The following is a 19,473-nucleotide window of genomic DNA, read 5'->3' as shown; positions in this document are numbered from 1 at the left end:
GGGCCGAAGCCAAAGCCTGAGGGTTTCAGCCCTGAGTGGCTGGGCTCAGGTTGCAGGTCCCTGGGGGTTGTAGGCCCTTGAGCTTCAGCTTTGGCCTCCCTGCCCAGAGCAGTGAGGCTTGGGCTTTGGTGTCCCCCCTCCCCCCCCCCCCGGCAGTGGGGCTGGGGCGGGCTCAGGCTTCGGTCTCCCTCCTGGGGTCGTTAAGTAATTTTTGTTGTCAGAAGGGGGTTGCGGTGCAATGAAGTTTGAGAACCCCTGCATTAGACTAATCTGAGGTGGCAGCTGGGGATGTGGAAAGGTGAAAAGGAACTGCTAATAGAAAGCTACCTAGTCGTCAGGTAAAGTTTTTGGCAGTTCCTTGAAAATTGCCTGCTTTCTCTCTCTATTCTGGCAGTAGCACATAATGCAGCCAGCTTTGTGAGCAGCTTTTTTATATATATTTTTATATATATATATATATAATTTACAGGTGTAGACAGTAGCCAACTGGTCAAAGATGGTCTACTCAGCCATGCAACTTAGTCCTATGAAACTTGAAATGGGCACTCGCTCCATGGCAGACAGCTTTCAGGTCTTTAGGGAAGTGAAGAGGAAGGAGTTAGCAGGGGAGATGGACCAGAAAAGCAAGAGAGCAAAACAGAGTTTAAGCCAAAAAAAAAAACAAAAAGGAGAAAAAACTAGAAGAAAGAGAAGACTGAAATGGATAACAAGAGAAAGTATAACTAATAATTTATATGAGAGAAAAGGTGGATCTTTTATTGGACCAACTTCTTTTGGTGAGAGAGACAAGCTTTTGACTTACCCAGAACTCTTCTTCGGGTCTAGGAAAGGTACTCTCAGCATGATAGCAAAATGCAAGGTGGAACAGATTGTTTAGCATATGTACAGTACTTAGCACATATTGTAAGGGACAGTTCAAGGTAATAGCCCAGGGGTTCTCAAACTGAGGGTTGGGACCCCTCAGGGGATCGCGAGGCTATTATATGGCGGGTTGCAAGCTGTCAGCCTCCACCCCAAATCCAGCTTTGCCTCCAACATTTATAATGGTGTTAAATATATAAAAGAATGTTTTTAATGTATAAGGGGGGGTCGCGCTCAGAGGCTTTCTGTGTGAAAGGGGTCACCAGTACAAAAGTCTGAGAACCCCTGCTGTACACAGACTCACTACCCTTACGAGTCTCATAGAGACAGTTCAGGCCAGCCGTTAAACATCAGCCAGGAACTGCCTTCAGCTAGGTCATATGGCAGCCTGCACCTTCGTCACCCCAAACACCTGGATATTCATGAGGTGTCTTCTGACGTGGGTCACTTCTGTCTATTCCTTGAACGGGGATAGACTAACCAAACTGATATCACTGCCCTCTATAGTAAAGCACTCCTGGGACTGGTGAAAAGACCCATCCAATATCCGAGCAGGCATTTCATTCGTGCAGCCACCACCGCCGCTGTCTCTAATGCTGTATGCCTCCCTAATAGGCTGGGGAGCTCACTTACACAACCGCAAGGTTCAAGGCAAGTGGTCTTCCACAAAAGTGACCCTCCATATCAGTGTTTTGGAGCTAAAGGCCATCAAGAACGCCTGGGCACACTTTTTGCCTTTCATCAAGAATATCCATTCAAAGATCATGATGGACAATCTGACCTGTATGTTTTATGTAAGTTGCCAGGGTGGCGCTAGATTTCCCTCCCTCTGCATGGAAGCACTCAAACTTTGGAACTGGTGCATCTGTCACAACATGCTCATCTCAGCTCTCTATCTACCAGGGATACAGAATGTGACAGCCAACAGTCTGTCGGAACTTTTCTCACAACCACAAATGGGAACTGAATTCAAAGATGCTTTGAGTCATATTCTCCCTTTGGGGAACCCCAACTACAGATCTCTTTGCTACTTACTGGGACAAGAAATGTTGTTGTTACTGCTTTAGGGCCGACCTGGGGAAACATTCACTGGGAGACGCCCTCATCCTCCCCTGGGACAGGGACCTCTTGTATGTCTTTCCCCCATTTCCTTTTCTATGCAAGGTCCTGTTGAAAATTCGATGAGACAAAGCAAGTTATTCTGAGTGCCCCCTCCTGGCCAGACAAGTCTGGTTCCCTTATCTGACACAGATGGCAATATGTTCTCTGGTTTCTCTGAGTCCCATTCTTCACCTTCTCTCTCAAAGCAATGGGCTGATCCTTCATTCCAACCTGCAGGTCCTCCACTTCCAGACTTGGCTCCTTCTGGTTCCAAGACATAGAGTTAGAATACTCTGATGAGGTGAAAGACGTGTTGCTGCACAGCCAGAATTCAACCACTCAATGTACTTTCCAACAAAAATGGAAAGGATTCCAAGTTTGGTGTCTTTGTAAGCACACAGACTCAATCTTGTCTTCCCTCCCGCTGATTTTAGACTACATTTTAGACTTCAAGAGATCAAAACTCTCACTCAGCTCCCTTAAGTTCCATATTGTATCCATAACGGCTTTTCACCATCAGGTAGACAGATAATCAGTGTTTGCTCATCCACTGACGCATAGATTCCTTAAGTGCGTTGGGAATCTCTTCCTGCATTTGATACCACCCACTCCGCCCTGGGATCTTAATCTGGTTCTCAAAGCTTTGACTAGACTTCCTTTTGAGCCCATGGCAACTTACTCTCTCTTACACCTGTCCGTGAAGACATCGTATCTAATTGCCATCATCTTAGCTAGGTGCATAGGAGAAATAGCTGACACACCCACCATACATGGTCTTTATTTTAAAGACAAAGTAACTCTGAGGCCGCATCCCAAGTTTCTCCCTAAAGTTGCCTCCTCTTTCCAAAACAGCAGATCCATCTTCCTGTTTTTTCCCCAAAACCATGTTGTGACTACAGGGAGGCAATTCTGCATATGCTAGATATTAGAAGAGCACTAGCCTTCTACTTGAACTGGACTAAGGACTTATTTTCATTCGTGGAAAGATCCAAAGGCTCCATAATATCGTCTCAAAGACTATGCAGATGGGTCTCTGGTTGCATTAATCACTGCTATCAAGGGCACAACTTGTTGCCTCCCTCTGGAATCTGTATACACTCCACGAGGTCAGTTTCTACCTCAGTCACATTTCTTAAAGATGTCCCTATCTCAGAAATCTGCAGAGCAGTGACATGGGCCTCTGCCCACACTTAAGCAGAATATTATGCGATCACTGGAGATTTGGCCTCTGGTGCCATCTTCAGCTACACAGTACTCTCTGTAGTAACAGACTCCAATCCAAAGCCCCAGCCCTCCATGAGGGATACTACTGTGAAGTCACCTATAGTGGAGCACCCATAGGGACGCTACTCAAAGAAGGGGAAGTTACTCACATTGGTTCTTTGAGATGTGTGTCCCTATGGATGCTCCACAAACCACCTTTCTCTCCTCTACTTTGGAGTTCTCCATAAGGGGCTCTGCGTTAGAGAATAAACGGAGTGAGGTTTGCCCATGTAGTGCTAAATAATCTCGAGGCAGACCACAAGGGAGGGAAAGTACGTGTGCGGGCTGAATGGACACTGCTAGTTAAAATCTCCATTAGAGGCGCAGGAGCACAGATACACCTATGGTGGAGCACCCATAGGGCATGTATCTCAAAGAACCCCCATTACTGCACAAGGTGAAGTCATTTCCTCATATGAAGAGAAGAAATATTTTAATTGCTAACTCTAGAAGCCTGGGTAACAAACAAGAGAAATTGGAATTGCTTGTTTGAGCATAAATTTGATCTAGTTGGCATAACTGAAACCTGGCATGATTTGAATGTTACAATAAATGGTTATAACTTATTTAGAAAGGATCAAGTGGGCAAAAGGGGAAGGGGAGTGGCACTCTGTCAAAAATGGCATTACCTATTTCTGAGTCAAATGTAACTTGAAAGAAAGTGATCCTGAATGCTTATGGATCTGTGCCCCAACAGATAAAGCACAATATGGGGTATTAGTTGGCGTCTGCTACAGACCACACTAGGGAACAGGATGGCCACCTCGTTATGCATCTATTTATATTGCATAGGGGAAAAAGTTGCATTATAATGGGGGACTTCAATTTGATTAGCATATGCTGGAGGTCTCATACTGCCAATACTAAAATATCCTTGGAATTTCTAAATATTACTGTTGACAATATCCTAATTTAAAAAGTATGGCAGCAAACACAAGGAAATTCTATATTAGAATTCATCTTGACAGATAAAGAGGAATTGACCACAGAACAAAAAATTAATGGTCGCTTAGGTACAAGTGATCACAACTTGGTCATAGTTATAATGTGCAAACTAAATAAAATCCAGACCAGTAATATATATATATACTTGGTGCTTTAATAGGGCCAGTTTCACAATGCTGAAAACAATTATGAGCCAAATCAGGAGGAAGAATGTAACCAGAAAAATGTCAGTGATAATTTGGAATTGTTTAAGAATGCTTCATTAGATGCTCCAAAAGTCAAAATCAAAAAAGGCCATATTGGTTAAAAAACTGACCTAATTTAGAGGGGAAGTGGAAGTAGCTATAAAATATGTACATATAACAAATGGAAGAAAGGGGAAGTTGGTAGTTATGAATATAAATCAGAAGCTAAGAATTGTGGAAAATTGGTAGGGGAAGTAAAGAGAGACAAAGAGAAAACTGTCCAGCAAAGATAAGGATAATAAGGAGGAGCATAAATATCTTAGGAACAAAACAAATCCTGACAATGGTTTTGGTCTATTACGAGATAGAAATGGTAGAATTATCGATGATAATGCAGAAAAGGCAGAAGTGTTCAATAAATATTTCTGCTCTGTATTTGGGAAAAAACCAGATTATGTAGTCTCTTCATATGATGATAACTTTTTCAATTCCACAAGTATCTCAGGAGGAAGTTAAACAGCAGCTACTAAAGTTGGAGATTTTTAAATCAGCAGATTGAGATAGTTTGCATCTACGAGTTTTAAAAGAGCTAGCTGAGGAGCTCACTGGACTGTTAATGTTAATTTTCAATAAGTCTTGGAGCACTAGGGAAGTTCCAGAAGACTGAAAGAAAGCTAATGTTGTGCCAATTTTTAAAAAGGGTCAATGGGATGACCCAGGTAAGGCCTGTCAGTATGTTGTGGATCCTAGGCCCGGTAATGGAGTGGCTGATATGGGACTGGAATAATAATGAATTAAAGGAGGATGATATGATTAATGCAAATCAATATTAATTTGTGGAAAATAGATCCTGACAAACTAACTTGATATCTTTTTTTAAATTAGATTACAAGCTTGGTTGATTAAGGTAATAGTGTTGATATAATACACTTAAACTTTTGAAAGACATTTGACTTGGTACTATGAGACATTTTGATTAAAGAAATTAGAATGATATAAAATTAACGTGGCACAAATTAAATAGATTAAAAACTGGCTAATTGATAGTTCTCAAAATGTAATTGTAAATATGGAATCATCATTGAGCAGGTATGTTTCTAGAGGGGTCCTGCAGAGATTTGTTCTTGGCCCTACTCTAGTTAACATTTTCATGAATGACTTGGAATAAAACATAAAGTAATCACTGATAAAGTTTGCAGATAACAGAAAATTGAGAGAGTGGTAAACAATGAAGAGGACAGGTCATTAATAGAAAGTGATCTTTTGGTAAGCTGAGTGCAAGCAAAAAATATACTTTTTAATATGGCTAAATATACATATCTAGAAATAAAGACTGTAGGCTGTACAGGATGGGGGATTCTATCCTGGGAAGTAGTGACTCTGGAAAAAGATTTGGGGAGGGTAGGTGGATAATCTGGTGAACATGAGCTCCCAATATGATGCTGAGGCCAAAAAGGCTAATGCGATCCTTAGATGCATACACAGGGGAATCGAGTAGTAGAGAGATTATTTTGCCTCTGCATTTGACACTGGTGCAACTGCTGCTGGAATACTGCATCCAGTTCTGGTGTCCACAATTCAAAAAAGAAGTTGATAAATTGGAGAGGGTTCAGAGAGGAGTCATGAGAATGATTAAAGGAGTAGACAACCTACCTTATAGACTAAAGGAGTTCAATCTATTTATTTTGATAAAGAGAAGGTTAAGGGCTGACTTGATTTCAACCTGTAAGTGCCTACATGGGAGACAAATATTTAATAATGGACTTTTCAGTCTTGTAGTAGAGTGGGGTATAACATGATCCAACGGCTGAAAGTTGAAGCTAGACAAATTCAGCCTGGAAGTGGGGTAAATTTTTAACAGTGAGTGTAATTAACCATTGGAAAAACTCAGTAAGGGTCGTTGTAGTGGATTCTTCATCACTGACAATTTTTAAATCAAAGTGAATGACGAATCTAAAGTATTGTCTGATGGAATACACCCCATGTTCACACCCTACACCCTATTGTAATAATCTTTGTACAAAGTATGCTTTGTAAGGTACCATTTGAAAACTCATAATTTGCAGGTCAGTATTGTCCTGGTAAAATATGTGTGGCAATACTTCATGTAAAGTTATAAGATTCCCCTGTATGATTTTATTAAAACATGTTCCAAACACCACAGCCCTGCCAAGGCAGAAATCAAAGGGGTGTCCTGCACAAAGGAAGGTATGTGTGCTTGCCTTTGGCCTTGTCTACACTGCAGAGTTTTGTTGGCATGTTCACGCTACACTCCCTTTGTTGGCAGAGCATGTCCACACTTGGGGCACTAGCATCGACAGTGAGAGCAGTGCACTGTGGGTAGCTATCCCACAATTCAACTTGCCACCTTCTGCTGCTAGATTTTGTGAGAAGGCGGATTGGATCACAGCACATCATGGGTCCTGGCTCAACCTCCCATGATGCATTGCTTTCCATCCCAGCATTCCATGTGATTCAATTTTTGGTTCATGGCATTTATCAACGGCCCTTGTTTGCTGTTCACCCTGCCATCTCTGTGTGAAAGGATGGATTCTGCACTGTTCTCCAATGCTCTGCTAGCTATCAGTAACACATCGCGAATGGCAGTGCAGGTAATCGTGAAGTTCCTAACTCAACAGGATTCACACTTGCCTGACGTGCTGTCTGACATGGATAGGAACAACATTAGATTACTTTTGGCATTCAAGGAACAGCTGAACACGGTGGACCGTTGCTTTTGGTCTCAGGAAACTAGCACTGAGTGGTGGGATCATAGTCCCATGAAGGTCTGGGATGACAAACAGTGGCTACAGAATTTTCAGATGAGGAAAGCAACTTTCCTGGAACTGCGTGCAGAGCTTGCCTTAGCCCTGTGGCACAAGGATACCTAAATAAGAGCTTCCCTCTCAGCAGAGAAGAGCATGGTGATTGCTGTATGGAAGCTGGCAACTCCAGACTGCTACCAGTCAGTCGCGAATCAGTTTGGAGTCAGGAAGTCTACCATAGGGTCTGCATTAACGCAAGTCTGCAGGACCATTAATCGCATCCTGCTATGAAGGACCATGACTCTTGGCAATGTGCATGAAATAGTGGATGGCTTTGAATAAATGGGTTTCCCTAACTGTGGAGGGACAATAGATGGCATGCATATTCCAATTTTGGAACCGGACCACCTTGCAATAGGAAGTGGTAGTTCTCCATATTGTTGCAGGGACTTCTGGATCACCGCAGGTGTTTGACTGGCATCAATGCGGGGTGGTCTGGAAAGGTGCATGATGCATGTATAATAAAATCATAGAAGATTAGGGTTGGAAGAGACCTCAAGAGGTCATCTAGTCCAACCCCCTGCTCAAAGCAGGACCAATCCCCAACTAAATCATCCCAGCCAGAGCTTTGTGAAGCTGGGCCTTATAAACCTTTAAGAATGGAGATTCCACCACTTCCCTAGGTAACCTATTCCAGTGCTTCACCACCCTCCTAGTGAAATAGTTTTTCCTAATATCCAACCTAGACTTCCTGCACTGCAACTTGAGTCCATTGCTCCTTGTTCTGTCATCTGCCACCATTGAGAACAGCCTAGCTCCATCTTCTTTGTGTTGGTAAGGGTGAAAAGTTTGCTCAGGGGTGCACTGCTGAGGCACGCTGCCGGAATGCTGATTTTGAGCAGCCAGATACCAGGGCTATTTGAAGGGCACAACAGGGGGCAGTTCGAATCAGGGAGGCTTTGAGGGAATACTTTGAAATTGAGAATTAGTGATGTATATTACTAAGCTTGGGACTGCAATGCTTAAGGAAATCGAGTTTTGCTAGGAAGCACTTGTGATTTTTGTGGCCTAGGATTCTATCTAAGCAAATAATTAAACTGTGTGTGTATGTGTTGCTGCCACCTGCTGTCACAATTTGCAGGAAACAAATAAAGATTACTTATCATTCAAAAACTTGGCTTTTATTACTTATCATTCAAAAACTTGGCTTTTATTGCACCGAAACCAACACACACACACACACACACACACACACACACACACACACACACACACACACACACACACACACACACACACACACACACACACACACACACACACACACACACACACACACACGCTTGGTGGGAGAGGAGACACCAGGGGAGGCTGACTTTCCGAGCTGAGTATGTTTCAGGTTGAGGGGCTGACTGGAAGTGAGGACAGCCAAGCCCTAAGATACAACCGCATTTGCTCCAATCCCTCAGACAGAGACAAACACCTACAGGATCTTTATCAATCATTTTCTAAACTACAATACCCACCTGGGGAAGTGAGGAAACAGATTGACAGAGCAAGATGGGTACCCATAAGTCACCTACTACAGGACAGGTCCAACAAGGAAAAAACAGAACACCACTGGCCATCACATACAGCCCGCAGCTAAAACCTCTCCAGCACATCAGCAACAATCTACAGCCTAACCTGGAAAACAATCCCTCACTCTCACAGACCTTGGGAGGCAGGCCAGTCCTCGCTTACAGACAGCCCCCCAACCTGAAACAAATACTCACCAGTGACTACACACCACACCACAGAAACACTAACCCAGGAACCAATCCCTGTAACAAACCCCATTGCCTTCTCTGTCCCCATATCTACTCTAGCGACACCATCATAGGACCCAACCACATCAGCCACACCATCAGGGGCTCATTCATCTGCACATCTACTAATGTGATATATGCCATTATGTGCCAGCAATGCCCCTCTGCCATGTACATTGGCCAAACCAGACAGTCTCTATGTAAAAGAATAAATGGACACAAATCAGACATCAGGAATGGTTACATACAAAAGCCAGTAGGAGAACACTTCAGTCTCGCTGGACATTCAATAACAGATTTAAAAGTAGCCATCCTTCAACAACAAAAACTTCATAAACAGACTTCAAACAGAAACTGCAGAGCTACAATTCATTTACAAACTTAACTCCATTAATTTGGGTTTGACTAGGGACTGGGAGTGGCTGGCTCACTACAAAAGCAATTTTCCCTTTCTTGGTATTGACACCTCCTCATCAGTTATTGGGAGTGGACCACATCCACCCTGACTGAATTGGCCTTCTCAACATTGGTTCTCCACTTGTAAGGAAACTCCCTTCTGCTCATGTGCCAGTATATTTATGCCTGTATCTGTAATTTTCACTCCATGCATCTGTAGAAGTGGGGTTTTCAACCCATGAAAGCTTATGCCCAAATAAATCTGTTAATCTTTAATGTTCCACTGGACTCCTCGTTGTTTTTGTAGAAAGTGGAAAGTAATGCACAGGCAGAGTTTGGGGAGGGCATGAGAAAGAGTTTTGAATCTGCTGAAGGGGAAGGCCACATCTGCAGAAGCACAAGGAACAAAACACAGAAGCATGATTGTTAAGTACACGCACACCTTTGAACCAGTCTATTAAAATACACCTTTAGTAACATATCAGTCACTTTCTCACTGACCCTTGACAAGCACACATGTTGGCGAACACCCCAAGCATGGTGAGTTTACTCCTGGGTGGGGGGCATTTTCCATGGGTAGAAAAGCAATATGAAAGGGCCACAGTGCAGTCAACTAGGAACAATATTCTAAATTTTCCTACCCTTTTCCACAGGCAAAACTTGTAGCAGATATCTCATTCTTGAGAGGAAACAACGAAGCAAGGGTGCATCTACTGCACTCTTGCAGCTTCCAACCGAGTCCCTATGCTTCTCACCTGTATGCCACTTTGGTCCCTGCTCAAATGATTGCAGAATGGCATGGGAAAGTTTCCTTCAATGAGGGAAGAAACAAAGGAGCTCTGCTAAGGAACCTTTGGCAGAGGATTGCCGAGTACCTCTAGGAAAGTTTCCTAGAGATCTCTCTAGAGGATTCCCATGAATTCTTGGTGTACATCAACACCCTGTTATGCCATACTGCTTAACTGCACAGGGAAATGTCCAGCACACAGAAACAGCCTGCCTTGTACATTTCTATGCCCTCAATCCACTTCCACCCTACACAAAGCAAAACAGCTTTTGTAAAGGGAAGTTATGCGTCACCAATGTATTAACGTTCTTTGAGGGTATCAGCAACTACGTGGATAGGGTGATCTAACCAGTTTAGTGTACTTGGCTTGATAAGGTCCCTCATCAAAGGCTGTTAAGAAAACTAAGTAGTCATGGGATTAGAAGGGAAGGTTCTCTCAGTGATCAGTAACTGGTTAAAAGATAGGAAACAAAGGGCAGGAATAAATGGTTATTGTTCACAATGGAAAGAGATGAGCAGTAGGCTCCCCTAAGGATCTGTACTGGGACCTGTGCTGTTCAGCCTATTCATGAATGATCTGGAAAAGGGAGTGAATAGTGAAGTGGCAAAGTTTGCAGATGATACAGAGTTTTTCAAGATAGTTAAGTCGAAATCTGACTGTGAAGAGCTACAGGGAGATCTCACAAAACTGGGTGCCTAGATAACAAAATGGCAGATGAAATTCAGCATTGATAAGTGCAGAGTAATGCGTATTAGAAAAAAATAATCCCAACTACACATATATAATGATAGGTTCTAAATTAGCTGTTACCCCTCAAGAAAGAGATCTAGTAGTTATCATGGATAGTTCTCTGAAAACTTCAGCTTAATGTGCTGCAACGATCACAAAAGCTAACATTGTGTTAGGAACTATTAGGAAAGGGATAGAAAAGACAGAAAATATCATTATGCCACTTAATAAATCCATGGTGCATGTATACCTTGAATACTGTGTCCAGTTTTGGTCATCCTATGTAAAAAAAGAATATACTGGGACTGGGAAAGTTTAGAGATGATCAAGAGTATGGAACGGCTTCCATATGAGGAAAAACTAAAAAGATTAGGGCCATTCAGTTTGAGTGGTGTGGAAAAACTGAAAAGAGAAGTTTTATTTACCCTTTCCCTCAGTACAAAAACCAGGGGTCATCTGGTGAAATTAATAGGCAGCAGATTACATACAAAGAATAAGAAGTTTATTTTTTCACACAATGCACAGTTAACCTGTGGAACTTGTTGCCCTATGATGTTGTGGTGGCCACAACTGTGACGGGGTTCAAAAAAGAATGGGGTAAGTTCATGGAGGATAGGTCCATCAGTGGCTATTAGCCAAGATGGTCAGGGATTCAACCCCATTCTCAGGATGAACCTAAACTTCTGATTGCCAGAAGGTGGGAGAGGAAGACGAGGTGGATCACTCCCAAATGCCCTGTTCTGTATACTCCCCCAACGTTGTGGTACTGGCTACTGTTGAAGACAGGATACTGGGCTAGATGGACCATCGGTCTGACCTAGTTTGGCAGTTCTTATGTTTGAAGATTGGATGTTTTTCTAAAAGATATGCTTCAGATATTCTGTTGGGGAAGTTCTATGGCCTGTGTCAGACTAGATGATCACAGTTGGTCCCTTCTGGCCTTGGAATCTCTGCATATATAGAGTCATCTTGAAGAACTCTGGTTACAAGTAAATATCTGTCATGTACTGGTGTACCTGATACATTCCAGGAGGATAGGTTCATGTTATGTAATTTATTTAACAAAATAGCAAGTTGTGTAATTCACATACACAACAGGGAGAAGTTCATGTAGCAACTACAAAATCAGCGAAGCACATATTAAATGAATTTTAAAAAGCTGGTTAACTTATAGGTTATAAAAAGGAATTTTAAATGGGGGGAGTCATCCAGTTTGGGTATGTCTGGTGGGGTCCACTGGGTATTATTTTTGGCGCAGTGCTATTACTTTATCATTGATCTGGAAGAAAAAATAAAATCCACTACTAGTAAAATTTGCAGATGACAAACAAATTGATGGGGTGGGGAATAATGATGGGACTATGTCAGTTATACAGACCAACCTGCATTGATTGGTGAGATGGGCTCATTTGAACCACGTGCATTTTGTCACAGCCAAATGTAAGGTTATGACATTCCAGGGTGCAGTGCAGACCGGTGAGGGGCTGTGTCACCCTTGCCCTGCAACCTGAAGTGCCTCACAATGCTTAGGTGCTGTAGCTCCCTCCTGGATTGGCCTGAGAATTTGGTCAGCAATGTTGCTTGGAACCTGTGGTAAGGGACCTCACCTTGAACCAAGTCTAATTTGTTAAATGTTAGTACTAGGAAGTGTTTTGTCTTTATTTCTCTTGTAACTATTTCTAACTTTGATGCATTATATGTGTACTTACTTAAAACTTCTCTCTGTAGTTAAATAAACTTGTTTTATTCTTTAATCAAAACTAATCCAGTATTGTGAACTGTGCGGGTAACTCCATTTAGGGCAGAAAACTGTTGTATATTGATCCCCTTAGAGGGGCAATGGACCTAATATATTTGGACTGTCCAGGAGAACACATTTGGCGGGGGGGGGGAATCTGGGACCGGGAATGTTGTGGGGTCATCCTGCAAGTAGTAACGAAGGCTACTGAAAGCCAGAGTGTGGCTGGTGTTTGCTGACAGGCTGCTGGGGTCAGAGTTGCTGGACAAGGGCTGTGGCTATACACAGACACTCAGGGTGTGATCTGCATGCTGTTTGGCTCCTCCTCCTTGCTGAAGAATGGCCACTTGACAGGTGATGCCCTTCAGCTTTGATGATACCTGGCTAGAGGCATCAGCTTGTCCTTCATCTTTGAGAAACAGATTTACCCACTCCCCAGACTTGTCTGGTAAATACATTTCAGTCATCATTTAATCTTATATTCATAATTTTGTGTATAGTGTTGCTACATTCATTTCACCATGATATTATTTACCAGCAAGTTATTAGTTTTCAAATGATACCCTACAAGGCATATTTTGCACACCAATTACTACAGTGGTGTGTAAGGTGTGAATACAGGAGTGCATTCTATCACAGAAGTATCGGAACAAAGAATGTAAGTCATATTTATGAGTTCATAGACTGTATACTGGAAAGGAGTGACTCTGAAAATAACTTAGGAGTCACGGTACTTCCCCATTTGTCTGTATCCATTTTTTGTCTCTTTTCTTAGACTATAAGACGCTTGGGGAGGGCTCTGGTTGGGGGTGTAGGCTCTGGGGTGGGGCCAGGGATGAGGGGTTTGGGGTGCAGAAAGGTTCTCTTGGGCTACAGCGGGGAGAGAGGACTTCCCCCAGTTTTCTCTCTCCGGGGCTGGGGCTGCAGGATAGTTGCCCCTTCCCCAGCCCCAGCAGGTCCAGGCTGGGGCTGGATTCAGGCCAGGGGAGGGGTGCCCTGACCATGCCTGGTGCTGGGCTAGGTGAGGGCTGGGGGAGAAGCGCCCCTCCCCCAGCCAGTCCCCGGGCACTAAATAAGCTGTTACGCAGCTGCACAGCTTACAGGGAACTTAAGTCCTCATCCAAAACTAAGGCTCAAAGGCTTTACTGTACTACTACTTCTAAAAATAATAATAAATAATGGTAGATAACCAATTGAACATTAGCTCCCAGTAATGATGTAGCTATAAGGTCAAATAGAATCCTTGGATATATAAACAGGCAAATATCAAGTAGGATTATGGAGGTGTATATGGCATTAATGATACCATTACTGGAATACTGTGTCCACTTCTGATGTCCAGTCTTTGGAAAGGATGTCAAAAAATTAGAAAGAGTTTAGAAAATGATTAGATGTCTGGAAAACATGCCTAATAGTGAGACTTAAGACGCTCAATCTATTTAGTTTATCTATGAAAAGCTTGAGAGGTGACTTGATTATAGTTTGTAAGTACCTGCGGGGAGATTTCGGACAGCAGACAACTCTTTAGTCTAGCAGAAAAAGACATAATGAGATGCACTAGTTGTAAACTGAAGCTAGTGAAGGTGATCAACCACTGAAATAATTTACGTAGGGATATGGTGGATTATCAGTCACTTGAAGTGCTTAAATCAAGAGTACAGATCTTTCTGAAAGATACGTTCTTCCTCATACTGTAGTTTTGGGCTTGATGTAGAAACTGAGTGAGGTTCTTTGTCTTGGGTTGTATGCCGTAGGTAAAACTAGATGATCAGTGATCCCTGTGACTTTAAAATCTGTGAATTTATGGGCAGTCCCACTGGTAAAAGAGGCTAAAAACCAGTAAAGGAACGGAGTTAAAATTGTTGGCAGAACCATAAATATGAATTTCCAGACATCCTAGAATGTTTTAAATTGCAGTCCTAATTTACGGTCTCTTAAAATATTATGGGTTTATATTCCTTTTTTAACTACAACTTTTTAATAGTGTTACTATTACAGCCTTAACTCCAATCTTAACGATCTTGTCTGGGTTTATATTAATATTGTATAAAGCAGTTTACTCTGAATTTGCTTTGCGAAGCAATTTGCTCTTTGCTTGATTTTTAATTCCCTTCCTTCCTTTGTCCCTTCATTCACCAACTCTAGTGAATACTCCAGTGATTACTCGGACTGGACCGCAGATGCAGGAATTAATCTGCAGCCACCAAAGAAAATTCCTAAACTTAAAACCAAGAAAGCAGAGAGCAGTTCAGAGGATGAAGAGGGGATTGAGAAACAGAAACAGAAGCAAATTAAAAAGGAAAGGAAAAAAGGGAATGAAGATAAAGATGGACCGACAACATCACCAAAGAAAAGGAAACCCAAAGAAAGGAAAAAAAAGGTTGGGTACATTTTATAGCTTATAGGGCACTTATTCCTAGTATTGTGAGAGGCATGAGTAGATTTGAACATGAGTTTATGCAAACCTAAAATACCTTTTAATAATTTGAGAACACATCTTACATTTTATTTATGCAAATATTGATTATCCCGAATGTTATCCCGAATTGATTATCCCAAATAGCCATTGTAAGGTCTCCACATAATGCTTTTTCTTTGCCTGAATTGGTTCTGTAATGGTTATTTTTATTATGATCTGAATTTGAGGTGTTTCACCTCTTGAATATATTGGTGTCCCTACAACCAGGAGTACAGTCTTTGCTGTGACTGTGCCACTTTATGACCATTTTATGATGCTCAAGAAGATAAAGCAGTGTTGCTATTAACTGGGAGTATAGAGGCCTTGTAGGACGGCGCTTAAGGAGCCTGGCAAGAAAATAGTATTAAGTGTGGATCCAGGTATAAAATGTTGAAGATCATTCTCAACAGGAGTCTGTGCTAGGGAGTGCAAGATATTAGGTGGCAGTCTCCTTGCTCTGCAGCAAGTTTGCATTAATCAGAATAAACCAATTTCTGTTGCTGATTTATCTAGGTATTTATATCACACTCCTCTTCTTGGCATAAAAACACATCTATGATATGATTGTGGATGAGACCTTGACTTCGCATATATTTGGGAAACTTGGCTGGATAACATTTTAACCAGGTATCTCCTATTGGGTACTCAGTTGAGTATGAATCAAAAGAGGGATAGAGAGATATAGCCACATTAGTTATATCTGGCTGCATGTAGGAGGGCTTCCATTCCAAAAGTATGTCCATCTGGTGTGTGACTCTTGGATGGAGTTAAGATAGGACTTGTGTTGCTGTATAAATTACCCCATTGCATCTCTGAGTTCTTTGTTGAGCTGACTGAGTTCCTCTCTGTGGTGATGGTGGAATTGTCAGAATTTTTTTTTAGGGTGACTAGTCTTCATATGGATAATGACTTTTCTCTGTTAGTTCAGGATTTCAGGACTTCTATGATTATGGGACTCTTAAGTAGCTTCTGGCATACATATGGCTGGTCACCTTCTGGATCTCAGTTTTGGGCTTGGGGAGGAGGGGAGTAAAGGCTATACATTTATCATGGACTAAACATTCTTCCATTTTGGGGCAAAGGACGTGTTTTATAGGTCACTCTTTAAATATTAACGGAACCAGTTCAGCTCTCTGACTGGAGCATACACTAAATAAGAGAGAACACTACACTGAGGGTTTGGTATAACACTGTAGTTTTTTTTTGTCCTCAGCTATTGGTTCAGTGGCCCTTTCCTCACCCTCTTTCCTGGCTTCATTTTCACAAGTTACCATGATGTATAGAAAATCTGTTACAAATGAAAAGGGTAAAGGACTAGTAGTTAGTAGTATTGTTCTGAATCGGACTGTGGTATAAAAGTATTTCTAATCTTACACCACAATTATTCAGGAGATGAGGAAATCTTCATTTCCACTGTAGTTTCTGTAAAGTTACAGTTGCAGGTCAATGGAACTGTTGCAGGGGCGAGCAGACTTGTTAATTCAGGTGATGTCATCTTGTTTACAGAGTGGAGCATTTTGGACAGTGAGGATTTTCACAATGGTTAGAAAATATCACTTAGACAACTCAGTCAGAATCTGCATTGGAAACATACCAAGTTGGGGATGAGGGACAGATGAAACTATTCTTCTCTGCTTGAATTTCAGACACTGTAGTTTATTGAGGTTCTGTTGGATGTTGCGTCCAAAACCCAGGTTATACACTGATATTTCTTGTCCGATGCAGGCTAGCAAAGGTGGAATGAATTATGATGCCCATTATTAGAGGAGATTGTCAGTGTCTCATAGGAGGGGAAAGTACTAGCATCTCTTAAAGAACCTAATGTTAAAATCATTTTTAAGAAACCATCTCCCAGCATGGCCAATCTCTCCAATTATTTTCCTCTCTCACATCTCCCTTTTATGAAGAGAAAGGATTGTTAAGGATACGTGGCTGATTTCACTGTTTGCTTTATCTTTGCTGATTGTTCAGTGATATTAGTCAGTTATTGCATCCAGGCAGATTCTTAGGCATGTTGACCCACCTTTCATACTGTTTACTGCACGTTGTGAAACCTAGCAGCAGTAGATGGAGTTGCTTGAGTGGCTCTAATACTTGGTTTTGAGGTCTCAGAAGGTAGTTTTCGTCATCTGACCCAAGAGCTCTCTCATATGCACGCACACACACATGCTGTTCATTGTGAGTAGAGACCCTTACGAGGAATTGGGTAGGTGGAGTGCGCAGTGCTGCTTTATATACAGAAGAGACAAAACTTAGTTTCCATTTTATCAGATTAGGTTATGGAGCTGTCATTTACCCAGTCTAGATAGAATTTGGGGCTTGCAGGAGAACTAACTTGGCTAGGACATGACCCAAATAAGACAATGAGGGTACATCTATGTGGCAAGCAGAATCCGCAGCAGCAAGTCTTAGAGCCTAGGTCTACAGAATTGGGCTTGAGCTATGGCACCAAAAATAGCTGTGTAGAAGTCCACCCCTCTAGGCTTTGGAGCCTAACCTCCAGCCTGAGTTTGAACCTCTACACAACTATTTTAGGTGCCGTATCACGAACCTGAGTCTGTAGAGCCAGGTTCTGGGACTCTCTGCCACAGGTTTCTGCTTGCCATGTAGACATATGCAGAGAAACTAAAATCTATCCTTATGCATATATAGTTTATTCAAGAAGTGGCTATCAGCAGGGCATATTCATTGAGGTGTCCTAACCTCTGGAATTTACTCCCTCTTCATCACCATCTTTTGTTTCTCAGAGCTGGGTTTTGTTAACTCTCAGAACCTGCTGCAAGACCTATATTTTCTCTGAAGCCTTTTCTGTGTGGGTTAGAGTAAACTGGATTAAATTTTCATATTTGATAGTAGGTTGAAAGGATCCTTATGTGAATATTGTTCTAATGCACGTGTTAATATAAATAACTTCAAGTTCATGGGCTTTATCAGATAAGTGCTTTTTTGAAAATTAAGTAGACATAAATTCTTCGATTATGGTCAATGTGTCTGTTAATCTGGGTGCACATGGACCCCATGCGTGCTAGACTGGATTTTTTTTTAATGTATTTTATTTTATAGAAATGTCCATTGAGGCCATGTATGCACCCTATATTGCCTTTTGCTCTCATATGAGGGCAAAAATGGCAGGGCACCTATGACCTTCCTGTAGCGAGGTTGAAGACTCACTGGCATGGCGCCTCCTGCTGGTCATCCTGGGAATTAGCTCTTTTCCAGCTCTGGAGCACCTTCTGTTCGCTGGTGTGTCGCCTGCCTCAGGCCCCCGTTCCCCTCGCGGACCCTGGTGCCCTTTACCTTGGTGTTCTTCCCCAGCAGTACCCCTTGCTCTAGGTCTCCCCTCCCAGGGGAACCCCCAGCCCTCTAAACCCACCTTACTTCAGTGGCTACTGCCAGTCGTCATCTAGGCCCCAGTCACTGGGGCAAACTGCAGTCTGTAAAGGCCACTCATCATGGGCAAAGGAGTCGGACCAGCTGCCCCTGCCTAACCTCAGGCTGCACCTCTGCAAGCCCAGTACCTGCTTTGGCCTTTAGCCAGGCCCACAGCCTGGGGATTTGCCAGGCTGGAGCTCCCCAGCTCCTCTTGCCTTTCCCCAGCACTGCTCTACTCCCGGTACCCTGAGCTCCCAGGCAGCTAGGCCCTTCCCACTCCAGGGCTGCAGTGAGACTCCACCAGCTTCTGGCCCACAGCCCTCTTATCAGGGCCAGCTGAGCCCTAATTAAGCTGGCCACAGCTGTGGCTGCTTCCCCAATCAGCCTAGCTTGGCTGCTTTTAACCCCTGCTTATTGGAGTGGGGCAGGCGCCCCACTACACTTCCCTCAGTTCTGTCTTGCTGTCCTTGGCATCAAGAAGGAATCTAGCTGGCGTTCAACCCATAGACTTAGCTTCAGCGAACTATCTCAAAATCGTATACAGATCTTCTGAGGTTCTTCAGTACCACGTTCTTTCTTTTATTTTTATTTCCCTACTCTGTTGTAGTGCTTGTCACACTGAAAGCTGTTTGCAGACTCCCCTGAACAGTGCTCCATCTCACATACAGACCCTCGTAAAAAGGTACTTATAATAGTGAGCTCAAAACCCACAGGCTTCAACCTTATCCATCTTATGATGGGCTAATTACATTAAAAGACATACGTAGCAGATGCCTGTTCTGCTTGGGAAAGTCTTGCCTCCTAAGCAGATGCTTGGTCTGCTGCTCCTTCTCTGCAAGAACCCAGAAGTAGAGGGATATGAGGCTGAAGCTCCACCTTCTGGAGAAGTCTATGAGAGTGGCATCCGATCCAGAAGAGCCGAGCTTGAAGACTTCTGCAGAGGAAGTGGCACAGAAGCCACACTTAATGTTGACATCAGCATTGGTGCCACCCCCAGCACTGAAACCGTTGACAGGCCAGAAGTTGAAGCCAGGTGCTAAAAAGGGCTGCCCCAAACACTGGGG

At 42.8% G+C, this 19,473-nt stretch overlaps 1 protein-coding gene across 5 annotated transcripts in view; it reads left to right on the top strand.

Annotated features, from left to right (window-relative positions):
• The window catches only part of LOC102939288 (pleckstrin homology domain interacting protein), a 309,900-nt gene that overhangs the window by 202,173 nt on the left and 88,254 nt on the right, over window positions 1-19,473 (top strand). For all 5 annotated transcript variants that reach the window (XM_037894360.2, XM_037894359.2, XM_037894361.2 and 2 more), the window contains one exon: window positions 14,725-14,959. In XM_037894360.2, coding sequence (XP_037750288.1) covers window positions 14,725-14,959 — 235 coding nt within the window. The remainder of the gene's footprint in view (window positions 1-14,724; window positions 14,960-19,473) is intronic.

Source organism: Chelonia mydas, chromosome 3, assembly GCF_015237465.2.
Source record: "Chelonia mydas isolate rCheMyd1 chromosome 3, rCheMyd1.pri.v2, whole genome shotgun sequence".
NCBI lineage: Eukaryota > Metazoa > Chordata > Testudines > Cheloniidae > Chelonia > Chelonia mydas.
This window is presented reverse-complemented; position numbering and strand designations above follow the sequence as displayed.